The 16,898-nt window shown below is 37.6% G+C and overlaps 1 protein-coding gene across 2 annotated transcripts in view; it reads right to left on the bottom strand.

The window, feature by feature from the left end:
* Positions 1-16,898, bottom strand: part of LOC145694500 (SEC14-like protein 2) — a 146,314-nt gene that overhangs the window by 53,348 nt on the left and 76,068 nt on the right. The window contains exon 1 of one of the 2 annotated variants that reach the window (XM_081770804.1): positions 1,265-1,398. The exons of the other annotated variant lie outside the window; for it this stretch is intronic. Within the exon in view, the coding sequence (XP_081626930.1) occupies positions 1,265-1,294 (30 nt within the window). The 5' untranslated portion in view covers positions 1,295-1,398. Of the gene's footprint in view, positions 1-1,264; positions 1,399-16,898 lie in introns of those variants that run through there. 2 annotated transcript variants of the gene reach the window in all.

The following is a 16,898-nucleotide window of genomic DNA, read 5'->3' on the forward strand; positions in this document are numbered from 1 at the left end:
ATAATTAATGTTTAAAACTTATTCAGGGTCTTGTTTTAGTGTAATTGCTCTTATGTTGGTTTTCTTTTGACTGTTTAGTATCTGTAAAGCGTAGTTTTTAAACATTTTGTATTTTCTGAAGAAACCATGAATTGATATAGTTCCTAAGGTAGAAAAATATATAAACAAGTAAATAAATAAAAAATATCTTATTTGTATAAAATGATGCAGTTAATTAAGTAATTTTCTTATACAAAACTAAGACTGATGATATTATTATCTTAAAATTCTTTTTGTATGTACCTAAAGTAGGTGCTATATTAGTTTAGGTAAGCATAGATTAGTAAAGTTTACAGAAGAAACTTTTATTTTTTCCCACCAGAGCAACGTATAAGTAATCAAAATGTATGGGAATCTTACCCCTGACATGTGTATAATATTCCATGACAATCCAAAGTGTATATTTGTAACCACTTAATAGAGCATAAGAAGCCATGATGAACTCAAGTGTAATGTTTTCTTTCTTCTTATATGACAGTAGAAAAAATATACAGGAGAAATATGTCAAGTGTTTATTTATTTATGGTCCATGTTCCGTTAAGGGGGTCCAAAACTACACTGGACCCCCTTAAGCTAACCTAAGCTAACCTAACCTAACAGAACATAATATAACGTTAGGCCTATATTATGTAATCAAACGAAAATCAATAGAAAGAAGTGGTATCAAAGACACTGGACCCCCTTAACGGAACATTGACCTTATTTATTTTTGACACTCTCACTTACTCATATAACCACCGTTGCTCACACGGCTTTTCCATATGGACTCACTTGTGCGCTACCATGTGGGTCCATTAGCTTCGCCCTGTCATGGCGTGGTTAGATAGCATTCGTTTCAGCGACCCAAGGGTAAAAGTGGAACTGAAAAGGTAGAAAGATGCATGACGTCACACCGTCCCCGTGCCTATCTTTGCCCATTCTAATGTTTTTAGAAAGTGGGAGGACAATACAGATATTTTCAGGAAGTGAGTAGACGACATTCCCGGGTTTTCCCCTCACTTTTACCCGTGCATCTAGCACAAGTTGGAGTATGTTTTTGCACTGTAGTTTCATGCATGTCTGGGCGCTGTAATTATACACAAAATGATAAAGCCCTCCTAAAGTGAATCTGCATCGAGGAATGCAGCTCCTCCCTCGGTAACATTAAATCTCCTGATAAATAAGTGAATATATCATTAATGTCAGTATACTTCCTTAAAACAGGGTAACACGCAAAAATACAAACCTCTTTTAATGCGTCTGACTCTATGCTCATTCCAAACGATAACAATTTTCGTTTAATCCATTAATGCTCTGTAATCTTATTCAGACATTTTTACAAGCCCAATCATGGTAATTCAAATATTTATTCTTCTCTTCTTAACCTCAATTGAGGTTTTATATCTTCAGGTCTGGACCTTGGCTCCGGTCAGCTACATAACTGAGCTTTGTTATGAATAGTTTTGTACTAATTTGTGTAAAATTGATTAAAATGATGGGCGATGAAAGTGGTGGATGAATCTGGAACATCCCTCATTCATTATTATTATACAGATTTATTCTTCTATATAATATTTACCAGGGCCGTAACTTGTGGGGGGCAGGGAGGGCAACTGCCCCCCAGGGAAGGTCCCCGCCGCTTGAGAGGGGCCCATTTTAAGAAAAAATGTCTTACTCTATATACGATACGAACATGAAATTATAAATGAAGCATCAAACAGGTTCACTACATTACATAAACAAAACAGCACACAAAGGGTCAATAAAACAAAGATAAGTCGTGGGCCCATTTCAGTAAAAAATGTCTACTATTATTTATTCGTATGAATTTGAGATTTGTCAATATTGTCCCTTTAATTAATTTGTCATGTATGGAACGGGCGCAGGGACGTAACTAACGACCCAGCAGACCTTGCCGTGCGGGAGGGCCCACAGGTTCCGCGGGACTCATATAGAGTAAAAGAAAGATGGAATGAGGGGCCCAAGAATTAGAAACACTTTTCTAGGGGGCCCAAATACGCGTATTAATGTTTCCCCCCCCCAGAAAAAAAACCTAAGTTACGGCGCTGATATTTACATTTTTCTTTCATATCAATTGGAAGTTACATGTATTTTTAGATACACACCTAGATCCCAGTTACCTACCATCAGGGGCGGATCCAGGACGAACTTCTGGGGGGGGGGGGCGATCGCCCCGATCGCCTCCCCCTGGATCCGCCCCTGCCTACCATTAAGTAATGTTACCACTAGCGGTGATTTGCAACATTGATTGGAAGAAGAATCAATCTACAGGGTGTCCGAGAAGTCCTTCCCTGATTACAGAAATTGATAACTCAGGCTAGAAATAAGATAGAAATATGAAACTGGTGTTGAATTGTTTACAATCTACAAAAGTTTTTGTCTGTGTTAGGTTTGTTCTGTTTTACCAAGTCTCAATTTTGTTTGTTTTAGGTTTGTAGTACGTAAGTAAGAAGCCCAAGAAGCCATGCAACCAACCAGGAGAAGGCACAGTGTGTCCTGTGGTACCATGAGACACGATCACCAACCACGGTGCAGAGACAGTTCCAGACAACATTTGGGAGGACTCCACCTGATGTCAAGAGCATTAAAGCCTGGTATGAGAAGTTCAAGAACACAGGGTCGGTTGCTGACCTTCCGAGGTCTGGTCGACCAAGAACCTCAGCAGACACGGTGGAGTCTGTGCGGCAGTCTTTTCTGAGAAGTCCTAAGAAATCGTTGCGCAGGGCCTCACGTGAATTACAGATGCCAAAACGCTCTATCAAAGACATTTTACACAAACGTTTATTGTTTCGTGCTTACAAAGTGCAACTCGTTCAGGCCTTGTTGCCCGACGACGGTACACGTCGATATGACTTTGCGGTCGAAATGCTATCACGTATTGCGGAAGATAATGGTTATCTCAGACGAATTGCCTTTTCCGACGAAGCGGCATTCTTTGTCAGTGGAGTAGTGAATCGCCATAATGTACGCATTTGGGGTTCAGAACCCCCCAGGGAGGTCAGGGAGTTCACCAGAGGCAGTCCAAAGGTGAATGTTTGGTGCGCGTTATTGCACGATCGAATTATCGGGCCATTCTTCTTCGCTGAGGATACCATCACATCTGCAGTGTACCTGGATATGTTGCAGCTGTATGCTGTTCCTCAGCTGCTTCAGTATCGCCCAGATGTCGTTTTTCAGCAAGACGGTGCACCACCTCATTGGGGTTTGGACGTCCGTGCCTGTCTCGATAGGACATTTCCTGGGCGATGGATTGGTCGTGATGGACCAACAGCTTGGCCTCCACGCTCTCCTGACATAACCCCATTAGACTTCTTTTTATGGGGTTATGTCAAGGATGAGGTCTACCGAAGACGTGTACCAGATCTTGAAACCCTGCAGCAACGAATAACCACAGTCGTTGCATCGATCCCTCCAGTGATGTTGGCTAATGTGTGGATGGAAATTGAATATCGCCTACATGTGCTACGTGCTACCAAGGGTGCTCATGTGGAAGTGTACTAATGTGACCAAAACTTTTATAGTTTGTAAACAATTCAACACCAGTTTCATATTTCTATCTTATTTCTAGCCTGAGTTATCAATTTCTGTAATCAGGGAAGGACTTTTCGGACACCCTGTAAATTATATAGGGCTATATACAGGATTAAGTTCCAAAGTTGGTCGTTTGTTCGTAGCAAAATTTTGAAAATTTACCAGGAAGAAATTGATAATTTGCTCGTTTGTGTACTTGATAATATGAAAGGATACTGGAACTTGTTTATTATTTTTATAAACAGATATAATCATGGAACTATTAGGCAAGTGGAGGGAAAGTAACAAGCATTTGTATTCGGAACATGGCTGCAGGAGTACAGAGATAGTCCAATTGGTATCCTTACGTAGAGACGAGAACTTGGCACTCTATTAATTTAAACAAAATGGGTCCAAACTTCCGAACCCTAAGGTAAACCGACTTTACATTACTCTACTTTATCCTATCCTACTCTTCTGTTAAACCCTTTTAGACCTATTTTGTTTTTTAAATATATATAGGGCCGGATCTAGGATTGTCTAAGGGGGAATGCACCGATAACTACCAAAATAACCAATCATACTGAAACTCTTCAAAGTGACATGTGACAATATTCTTCACCCCTGACAACACTGATGCATAGAACGGAGGAAAATATTTTAAAGAGGGTTAGAGGTGATATGCAGGAAAAAAATGTTCTCTCCTAATGGGTTCTGTTTTTCTTTCCTATTTGACAAATATTATATTGTTTTACTTGGTGAATCCTTTTTCTTCAACCTATAGAAAATCGACTTAAACTATTGTTTTTCCAAGACTCTGCTTTCTTTTAAGCCCCAAACGGAAACATGATGGCAGACATTTTCGGAAAGGGTTGCTATTTTCACTCCTAGCTTCTCATTTTAGATAGTGTATATTTACAACGAAGGGGGTGCACGTGCACCTTTTCACCCCCCTAAAGCCGGCCCTATATATATATATATAGCCCCCCCTTGACGCTCAGGTATACACTGGATAAAATGGGCTTCAATCCTGCTTTATACTGGATAAAGCTGCAACCAATGGTTTAGCCCCTCTCTTGATCAAATACTGGATTCGCCATTATATATATATATATATATATATATATATATACAGTGGCAGATCCAAGGGGGGGCTATAGGGGCTATAGCCCCCCCCTTGATGCTCAGATATACACTGGATAAAATGGGCTTCAATCCTGCTTTACACTGGATAAAACGGCAAAATATGGTTCAGCCCCTCCCTTGACCATATCCTGGATCCGCCCCTGTATATATATATATACATACACACACACACACACACACACACACACACACACCACATATATATATATATATATATATATATATATATATATATATATATATATATATATATATATATATATATATATATATATATATATATAATGTGCGATAGTAGACATTCATGACGTTCATCGTTCATATTCATCAATGTTCACAGTGAATTTACTTTAATATACACTGGTCACCTCTGATGCGAGGGTCGCTCTCAGATCATATGAGTTTGTGGTAGACAACAGAGTGCCCACTTCTCAAGCTTCTCATGTTTTCTCCCACATTTTCAGTCCACCAATTTCTTCCTTATAATTTATTTTCGTTAATCCTCTTCTTCTCATTTATTCTCCTTTAGCCTATAAGCAGAGCCGTATTTACGCATAAGCTAATATGAGCCATGCCCCGAGACAATAAATTTCCTCAGACAAGTTCTGCCTTCATCAAGACAGATTAATCATAATTTTATTACCTGAAACCGTTAATTTATATATTAGTTAATTATATTTATTTCATTTTTCCACTTCAATTATCATTATTCACTTCACTGTATCAATTTTTCAATCCCGGATTAATTGATATTGAGAGGACGGCTAAAACGTTAAATATGGCCCTGCTAGATTCACATTCATATCACTTTTGAGTTACTTAGTTTGTACGGTGACACGAATTCATATATATGTATGTAGGATATAAATGGTGTACTTTTCTGGTCCAGAGCTGACTCTTACTTATTTATTTTTAAATTTCTCTACCATTTACAGAAGTTTGTAACAGTGACAAAAATATTCGGCATTTTAAAATTATTATTCTAGCATTCATGTGGCAGTGCTTAAGGAGATGCTTGGAAGCCTTCAGTGAGGATGAGCGAAAGCGGATTAAAATCCGTGATGTGATAATGAAGCAAGATGGCTGTTGACTTACAAAAGCAATATTTAGTCTGCAAAATAGTACATTGTATTTTCTGGAACTAGTTTAAGTGTTACACTTTCTAGTAGTTTCTTTTTAACTTGTCTATCCGTTGTCTATTTTGTATACTGGTATTAAATTTCTTGTGTAGTTTTCTCTCTCTCTCTCTCTCTATTATATATATATAGAGCCCCTATAGCCCCTCCTTGGATCTGCGCCTATAGTCCCCCCCTTGACGCTTAGGTATACACTGGATAAAATGGGTTTCTATCCTGTTTTACACTGAATAAAACGGCAAACTATGGTTTAGCCCCTCCCTTGATCCTCCTGGATTCACCACTATATGACTATGTTTGTGACTTCATTAACTCTTGAACCACCCGACCGATCTTGATCAAATTTTCAACATAGATGAGTTTTCGAACCTTGGATGTGTTTTCTCATTTCACTTTGACGGTGCAACTTAGGGTTGGGAAAGGGGACAAACATTGGCACTTCCGACGTAGTTTAAATCCAAATTCAGTCCTTTACTTCCAAAATGAAACGTATTCTCCCCACGCGAAGAATGGGGATTCTAGTTTCTCAGTTACACACAGAATACTTACCATAAGCAGTGACGCAATGTTGCCAACCTACATTATCTAAACTCGCTTCGCAATTCGATTACCTCCAATGGACATTTTATTGACCCACCCCATCTCTTTTCCTTTCTATCTAAGTCAAACATCAAAAACCACTAAAACACGTGTTTATTTTTTTAAAATGATAAGTCTAAATAACAAATTCCATGTTTCTAAGCTTAAAAGGATTCTGAGATATGGACTTGTTACAGGCTAAAAGCCAGCCCAAAAATGTAGGGGGGGCCGGTGGAAGTTAGGAGGGACGAATCCAACCATATTATAGTTCATTTACAAGCCCACCGTGAAAATTTTACAGGGGCAGTAAAATTTTAGGACGCGGCCCCCTATACCCCCCTGGATACGGACCTGACTTGTTATTATAGGCTACCGTAATAATTATTACAATCAGTGATGTTTACGGAAGATTTTTATCCCCCGGGGGAATTCAATTTACGGAAGATGAAAATAGCACTGCGAAAATACTGGTAACTCACGTTAAGCACGATCGTCATATGCCCGGGAGGGTGACATACCCCCAGGCCACATCCTGAACTCATCATTGATTGCAATCCCCATTGTACTTCGATGTCCAATTTCCAAAAATCCTTCCTTAATGTACGTAGTGTACGTCACAAATATTGTGTACTGTCCAAATTTCGAGTTTCCAGTTTAAGCAGTTTGGTCTAAACGTTGGCCAATCACTCAGTTAAAACGTCTATAGAGATTATGAACATATAGTTACAGCGAAATTGACATAAGCGAAACTTTCTTTTTTTTTTTTTTTGCAAATAATAATGACTCTTTGCAATTTTGGGGGCACGGTGGCTCAGTGGTAGAGCGTTCACCTCTGGTGCTTGGGGTCCCGGGTTCGATCCCCGCCCCCGCCAAGTGAACTTTGTGGTGGACAAACACCGTGCTCGTGGGTTTTCTCGGGGTACTCCCGTTTCCTCCCACTTTCTTCATTCCACCATTTCACTCATCTCTCATTATCACCGTCTCCTTTAGCCTAACCGGCATAACCGTGGGACGTAAAACTTACAGATTTCATTTCATTTCATTTTCTTTGCAATTTTGTAACTAAAAGCACGACTAAAATGACGTAAATTGCTTTGAAAACATATACTGTAGGTGAAATTCGCGTTTGATGGTATAATTGAAGTTTGGACGTGCACAACAAGTCTATCATTGTGATATTGCTGTAAGGGAAGTCCAGGACACTCAAAACCTGTTTACACATGAATTTACTTTTCGTTTCGTATTCATAATACCTAAAACATTCAGAAATGTAACTAAATTTACCACCATAAGCAATGGTCGAGCAATAAGTATACCATGTCAATATTATACAAAATATTTATTTTTATTTTAAAGTATCTTCAAGTAATAGCATCACTGTAGATCGTATTCGTTTTTTAAAAAAATGGTTGACATTTATTCAGAAGAAAAATTATGTAACGACATATATTACGTGTGCAAGATGCGACATTCAAGACATATTCAAGCAATATAAGAAATTTATGTGACAGCAGTAAGAAATACCGGTATTTACGTCCAAATTGAATGTCTTTAAATTATAAAGAACAAGCTCATAGTTAGCATTTATTGAGCATCGGTACACATCGAAGTGCTGATTGACTGGTTTTACTGACTTTTGTGTACGATCATAAGTAGTGTTTCTTTCCGAAAACATATGCTAGGGGGAGGGGGAGGGGGGAAAGCATTATCTCTAAAACTACGTATTATCAAAACCTACAGTTACTTACCTTCATTTATCTGAAGTACGCGCAACGAAACGTTCAATTGCTACCTGTTGAAGATTGGCAGTTACAAACACAAGGTACGTACCACCTAACATTATATATATATATATATATTTGTAAACAATAACTTCAGCACAAACTAAGAACATTTGTAAAGTAGCAATATTAAAATGTTATTTATTAATTTATTTATTCTGAGACTATTTATCTCCTACTGCTGGTACTATTCTAGTGCATATTAAGTTTATCTCCCCGGGAGGGGAGGGTGCACTGCCCTCCCAAAAACCTACCTGAAAGAAACGTTACATCATCATAATTTATACATGAAGGAATACGAGGGGTTTTATGACAGTTATTTGTAATACACATATTAAATACGTGTTTATATTTAATAGATGGTCAGTTACATATTATTTATTAAGTGAAGTCAGTGGTGGATCCAGAAGGAGCGTGCAAGGGATGCGCACGAGACGAGTCGGGACAGAATTTTCCTGACAAAATTCGAGTCGAGACACAGCTCTTCCAATAGAAAAGAATACATTTTTCGAGTCGATACATCACTTTTACAGCACATTTTCGAGACGAGACAGCCTCAAATCTTGTCTCGTGCGCATCCCTAAGTGCGCCCCTTCCTGAAGGGAAAATATAACTTACTTTGTACTATTTCCAATAAGACGATTCGACAGCAATATTTCTTTGTCAATATATTAAACCAATAATCTTTTTTCAGCATATTATTACTACAAACTAGAAAATATTACCAAGTATTATAACAGGTAATATTTCGCGCCCACTTTGACCTTGTCCTTTCCATTCTTTCGCTTCTCAAGATCGATGATAGGTCAACCAAGGTCAAACATCTAACTTGGGAAAAAATAGATGTTTCTCTGTGATGATGAAGCAGTCATCTCCGACACGAAAATGGATGAACTGAACCTCTACAGATTGGCCAGATTGCGTATATTTAATGAATTGAAAGCAAGTGATTTCAAATTGAATTACAAAAAGATTTTGTACAAGCTGTACAACGGAAGATAGACCTATAATACACCCAAGTTATGAGAAACATTATTTTCCCCAATTACTTCATTTCAAAATTTCTGGCGCCGGGATCTTCAGCAGCGATACGTCACTAAAATCACTCTCACTAAACAAGAACACTAAACAAACGACATAGCAAATGGAACAATAAAATTTTGGGAATATCAAAACTTGAAGGTTGATATAGGATCTATTCTAGTAACGCTGAATTCATGTGTGACGCTAAATCTATATCAGAAAAGTATTTCTCACTATCTCTTATCACTTTTGTTTTGATGAATCTATTTTATGAAGCTGAATCCATATCAGAAAAGTGTTTCTCGCTCTCTCTCACCGATTTTGTTCTGATGAATCTGTTTTGTGATACTTAATCCATATGAGAAAATATTTCTCACTATCTCTTACCCTGTCATTTTGATGAATCTATTTTTGTGACGCTGAATCCATATCAGAAAAGTATTTCTCACTATCTCTTTATCACTTTTGTTTTGTTGAATCTATTTTGTTAAGCTGAATCCATATTAGAAAAGTATTTCTCCTTATCTCTCACCGTTTTTATTCTGATGAGTCTATTTTTGTGGCGCTGCATCCATATCAGAAAAGTATTTCTCCTTATCTCTCACCGTTTTTATTGTCATGAATCTATCTTTGTGAAGCTGAATCCATACTAGAAAAGTATTTCTCGTTCTCTCTCACCGTTTTTATTTTGACACGTGTCGATAGACAGACAAACGGACATTGTTTGACTTTCCATGAAATTGCATAACATAGTTTGGAAGTCCAAAGCTACTGAAGTTTTTATCATATTTCATACTCTTGTCTAAGAATAGTACCAAACATACAATCAACTTAAAAGCTAATATTTAACGTAGAAAGCTTTTCTCACATACACGAGTGGCTTCCACAAGCACATAAACCTGTTATGTAAAACCAAGTGAAGTTTGTTGCTCGAGACATACGGTTTTGTTTACCCAAGAGAAAATATACAGAAATCTACTCCTTAATCCATACATTTTATGTAATACAGTTGAAAAGGAAACAAGTATACATCGGTGAAGATGAATAATAAAAGGGCTCTGAAATAAGAAAGAAAATGTGAACTTATGTAACGTTTTTCTATCTCTTATTCTAAAAAAAACTTCTCTTCGCTCAAAACGTTTGTGTATCATTAGTAACTTTTACGGAAGACCGTCTGTTACTCTTCAATTACGAAATGAAAAAGGTCCTCGAAAGAACAAGTGAAATCCATGACCAATTTACCATATCGAAGTGGTTCTCATTTCTTAACACTAGTTTTAAGTGTATTATATTCTTGTTGCCTGTCTGAATTAAGAATACAACTTTGAACTAAATATTTCTTTAAAAGCTGCACATAGACTCAGTTTTGTGGATTAGATATAGCGTCGTATCGTATGCAAAATACTACAGATATGCTTTGAAAAAGTGAAGTGAAATCTTTCAGGTTTACGTCCCACGGATATGCTCGATAGGGTAAAGGAGACGGTGATGATGAGAAATGAATGAAAGGTGGAATGAAGGAAGTGGGAGGAAACGGGAGAACTCCAAGAAAACCAACGCACACGGTGTCTGTCCACCACTAAGTCCACTTGTCGCGAGCAGGCGAGCTGGGATCGAACCAGGGACCAGAGGTGAACGGTCTACCACTGTGCCACCGTGGCCTCAGATATGCTTTCACATCATATATTACTCAAGGGTACGAATTGATGAAAAGAACCCTCGAATGAAGCTAAATTGTAAGCGTTCTCTTCTTCTGATATGGAACTGGCAGTGGCGTATTTACGATTTTGTTTCGGGGGGGGGGGCTTTGCTAACTTTCGGGGGGGGGCTTTGCCTGGAAATGTGAAAATTCTGCAAGATATTTCATTTACTTTACTATACTAAGTAAGATTTCGTGGGGGGCTTAAGCCCGGAAGCCACCCCCCTATATACGCCACTGGGGGACTGGGTTTGATTCCCAGAGGGTGGGAAACGTTAGGATCTCGTATTAAACTGTAGGTTCCCAACTTATTTGTTTTTCTGTTGGTAAGGAACGATAAACGGAAGTGGAAAAGGCACGGTGGTTCAACACTAGAGCGCTTACGTCCGGATCTAGGAGTCTCTGCTGCGATCCTAGGTCATAAAAGTTTGTGGTGCAAAAAATCGTGTCCTCGGAATATCTCGAGGTTCTCCCGTTTCTCATACAATTACTTTCTATCACAATCATTCGCTTTCATTAATCACCCATATGACGCACACCATTAATTGCCCGCTAGGCGCGGCTACAATAAGCTGCCTCACTGCCCTCTTCGACACATTGGTGAGGTGCACTCATGTCCAAAATAATTGTTTCATATCTATAACTGTCTTCTTGTAAGAATATAATTATATTAAAAGTACCCTGAAAAATAATTATCAAATTAATTAGATAATTATTTTGCAGGGTACTTTTAATACTGATACTATGTGTATAATCGAGAAATGTATATTTGTGGTAAATTTCATAGGAAAAAAAATTATAAATACGAAAATTAGAATGAGTAAAACAAAATGTTGCTAATTGGACAAGAAAATTTTATTTTCGTTTTATTGTTCTTATTTACTGCTCTTTTGACATGAAATTTGCCACATACATGTTTTTGCCGATTATACACATTATAACATTATAAGAAATACCGGGCGAATTCGTTATCAAATTATATTCCTACAACAGCATATTTATAGACATGCGACAATAATTTTCGACATCAGTGTACCATGCACACTCCTGGGCTCAATGGTGCGTGTCATTAACATATTTAGCAAACTGGCATCCTCTTTTGACTCCCTACCTCTTTCAGTAGGGGATTCTATCACCTCCAACTATGTCCATCGTTAGCACAAAAGACAACGCAGAATATTAAGGATAATGCATAGAGATCGTACCGAGACCGAGACTTGTCTCGTATCGAAAGTTTGAGACAATACCGAAGTCGAGACGGGCGTTTATAAATCGAGACGATACCGAGACTTACTCCAGGCGAGACCGAGACAGACACTTGTAATTCGAGACGATGCCGAAACAAGTCATTTATCATTCCCGGTCTCGTCTCAGATATTGACCAAAAAATATATTGAAATTATCTTTACCCAAATTTTTTGCCTTCTTAAGTTATATGTACGATAATGGAACAATTGCCCTTGGATGGACTCATACAAGGTGTATACAAGGGAGACATGTGGAAAAGTGATACCTCTGATAAAGTGCTATATTGAAAGTTGTTTGAACAGTACACAATTTTGAGTTAGAATCCAATATACATATCTTATCCTTTTCCCAGTCATTTTAATTCTTCAAAAAGCATGTTGCCAACGTATTTTGAAACCTGATTCTGTAAAGCAAATACTTAAGGATTCAACCTCTCAACATTTTTCCATACAGTTTAGAAATTATCCAAGGAAAGTATGTTTAAAAGGTTTTATTACTACTACTACTACTACTACACGTATAACTTGGTATCCACTTTCCTTTGAAACTGAAGGTAGAATTAGATGACAGTAGGAACAGAAAATTTAGATTACGTCAGAGTAAAACCTTGAAAAGAGAAAGAGCATCAAATTAAAACATATACTCAGTTTGAGCTGTCAACCGGTACTTTAAAATGTGTAACGAACTCTATATTTCTATATAAAAACACAATAATAATTTTACTATCCAATAAAAGTGTTACAAACATTTTCTATACCATTCGTTATCTCAACGCAGACTGAGATACAATATTTGCAGTGAAATAACAGATTCATAACTACCTCGTATGCGGAATATAAGATCACCCCGCAAAAACACTTTATCAGGCACAAATTGCGCCATGTTCACTTAACTACAAACTGGTGTTGTTGACGCTTTAATCCACTGCCCTATACTACGAACGATACGCGATGACAGGGGTTTGCAACACATGTGTGGATACACGGAACTGTGGGACGCTCCGTTCGTTGCGCCATCTCTTGTCCACCCGTACGAATTAATTCCTAGACCAAATAATTTTTTATCCAGTGGGCTATATGCAACAAGATCCATATTGTTTAAAGTGAGATATGGTTTGATATATCGACTGAGGATGAATCCGCGAACTCACGCATAGACAGCACGAGTTATAGCCAATCCACTTATAGTGCAGTCAAATTACCAAAAAGTAAGGAACAAATTAGCAACAAGCTGAAAATTGGTACAGATGTTGGGAATGTTCTAAACAACATACTAAAAGTCCGCTGGAGTCCCACCTGACCTTCGCCCGCCATATTGGAAAATGGCTGCTAGAAGTGTCAAATAAACAATACTCAGATAAAAATAGCAATATTTTCGCTATGGTTAAACATACAGAGATAAGCTTAGTGTCGTTTCATAGAACATAGATAACAATATTTTTTTATATATAGAGAGAGAAACAATTTTTCATAAAACGCATAGTTTTAGAAATATTTAGCTCTAAATTCGAAAATTCCGAAAACTACCGCCAAGCTGATTTAAAATTTTATTGAACGTAGGAAGTAATTATTAACAAGTTGAAATTTAACATAGATGTTGACAAAGATTATTTAAATGACATAATAAAATCCCATAACTTCTTCGTTCGCCATATTGGAAAATGTCCAAATGTTCGAAATAATTGAAAAACTATATATTTTTTCAAGTTAAATATAATGTCCGGACCGGGCTAAATATTTGGGAAACTGTAAATGCATTCGATCCGAAGTCAATTGAAATCAATGTTGGTGGGAGGGGGAAACATTATGACGTGGTTAAGGTTGTCGTCCGCCATCTTGCTATCAAGTTGTTAATTTTAAATAGCAAGATGGTCGTATGACATATTAAACAACATCCTCGTTGGAAGAGAAACCCAGCGGTAAGGTAATTCTTCAAAATCTGCAAAAGTTTTGAAGTTGTGAATAGATTTAGGATACGTTATGCGTTAAATGCTGTGAAATGAGCTGCGCGAAGTTTCGAATAGAAGGATAAAGTAAAAAACAAACTTTGTAACATCTCGTATTACGTATTCTTTAATAACCAGGAAAAGAGAGAGCTAACACACATGAGGTAATTACAATCACATGATACGTTCCATATGCCGACCGTTTTGTTGTATGCACTTCCTTAACCGTGGACACTGTGCTTGTACACTCTGCGAAGCACAGTCTGTTATATTTGTTCACAGGCCGTAACGATTCTCCTTTTCAGGTGGCCAATGTCATTAATTTGACACTGGTAGACAATAGTTTTAAAGTGCCCCCAAAGATAAAAATCCAACGGAGTTAGGTCGGGGGACCTTGCTGGCCATTCAACTGATCCATGGTGACCTATCCAGCAACCGGGAAACTGTTCATTAAGTCATCGATTACATTACGGCCATAATGCGGCGGCGGACGATAATCTTTTTTTTTTTTTTTTTGCCATATTGAATAAATCTCTCATCCTCGTTCAACAAAAGTGGCATAACAACGTTTTCAAGCATGTCTCCATATTGTGCAGCATCGAAGGTTCCATCAATGAAAACAGGCCTCATCAGTTTTTCGACACCATAGCATTACCTTTCCTGCATCTTTGATGCATCTACCCAATTTAAATTTGAATTAGCTGAGTACCGAGAAATCCTACGGTAAAGTTTTTTTTTTTTTTTTTTTTTAATCTGCAACGGTTTTGAAGTTGTGAATGGATTTAGGATAGATTATGTTATCTTTTAGACTTAAATTTTGTTATGTGTGTAACATTGTATGGATGTAAAATGACTGTCTTTTTATTTTTCTCTTGTATGTAGGACGGGATGCTAACTCGAGCGGAAACAATCGAAATTTTTCTTTTGGCTGGAGGACGCAGTTCAGCAATAATAACAGCTGTCTTCAACTGAGCGACATCCTAATTGCGAGCCGGTGACAGACAATGCAGCACCAAAGCTAATCCGCAAATTCAGGGCAACAGGAAATTTTGATGATTTACCTCGATTAAGACGATCACGAAGTGCAACACTCAGCAGCTGTGTTGAGTGTATTGCTGAAAAGTCCTACGAAGAGTGTGCGACGTCTATCAAGTGAACACAAACTTATTGGACCTGTTTTTCTTGATGCTGCACAATATGGAGATATGCTTTAAAACACTGTTATGCCACTTTTGTTGAACGAGGAAGAGAGATTTACTCAATATTGGCAGCAAGATGGGGCATCGCCGCATAATGGTCGTAAAGTAACCGATGACTTAATGAACAATTTCCCGGTTGCTGAATACGTTGCCGTAGACTAGTTGAGTGGCCAGCAAGGTCCCTTGACCTAACTCCGTTGGATTTTTATCTTTGGAGCACTTTAAAGCTATTGTCTGCCAGTGTCAAATTAATGACATTGGCCACCTGAAAGGAGAATCATTATGGCCTGTGAACAAATATCACCAACTATGCTTCGCAGAGTGCACGAGCACTGGGTCGCACGATTAAGGATGTACATACAACAGGACGGTGGACATGAACATGTCATGTGATTGTATTTGTCTCATGTGTGTTAGCTCTCTTTTTCCTGGTTATTAAAGAATACGTAATGTGAGATGTTACAAGCTTATTTTTCAATTTAACTTTGTCCTTCAATTCAAAACGTTGTACAGCACATTTCACAGCATTTCACACATAACGTTTCTAAATCTATTCACAAGTTCAAAACTGTTGCAGATTTTGGACAAATAACCTTACCGTTGGATTTCTCATCAAACGAGGATGTTGTTTAATATGCCATACGACCATCCTGCTATTTAAAATAAACAATTGATTCCAAGATGGCGGACGACAACCTTAACCACGTCGTAATGTTTCCCCCTCCCACCAACATTGATTTCAATTGACTTCGGATCGAATGCATTTATAGTTTCTCAAATATTTACCCCGTTCCAGACTTTATATTTCACTTGAAAAAATATATAGTTTTTCAATTATTTCGGACATTTGGACATTTATCCAATATGGCGGACGAAGAAGTTGTGGGATTTCATTATGTCATTTAAATAATCTTTACCAACATCTATGTTAAATTTCAACTTGTTAATAATTATTTTCTAAGTTCAATAAAATTTTAAATCAGCTTGACGGTAGTTTTCGGAATTTTCGAATTTAGAGCTAAATATTTCTAAAATATGCGTTTTATGATAAATTGTTTTTCTATTTTAAAAAAATGTTTTCTATGTTCTATAAAACGACACTAAATTCATCCCTTTACGTTCAACCATAAGGAAGATACTGCTATTTTATCTGAGTATTGTTCATTTGACACTTCCAGCGACCATTTTCCAATATGGCGGGCGAAAGTCAGGTGGGATTTCAGGGGACGTTTAGTGTGTTGTTTAGAACAACATTCCCAACATCTGTACTAATTTTTAGCTTGTTACAAATTTGTTCCTTCGTTCATTAAAATTTGAGCTTCATTTGCTGCACTATTAAATTGGAAGGGGTACGCGGTCTACAGTAAGTCTGATAAGACCGAAACTTGGTTCTCAAGCTTGAGACAATCTTTTATTGAACAAGACAAGACCGAGACAGAGATCATTAGTTGTCAATTAATACTGCATGAAGTCTCGTCTCGTCTCGATACCATCACTAGAATAATACGTTAAAAATAACAGCTTCCCCTAAGCGGAAATTTATCTACGCCGCTGCATATGTACCACGTAACAAGTCCAAAACAACAGAAAAAC

Source organism: Thermobia domestica, chromosome 9 (genome assembly GCF_964235325.1).
Source record: "Thermobia domestica chromosome 9, izTheDome1.hap1.1, whole genome shotgun sequence".
Classification (NCBI taxonomy): Eukaryota; Metazoa; Arthropoda; class Insecta; order Zygentoma; family Lepismatidae; genus Thermobia; species Thermobia domestica.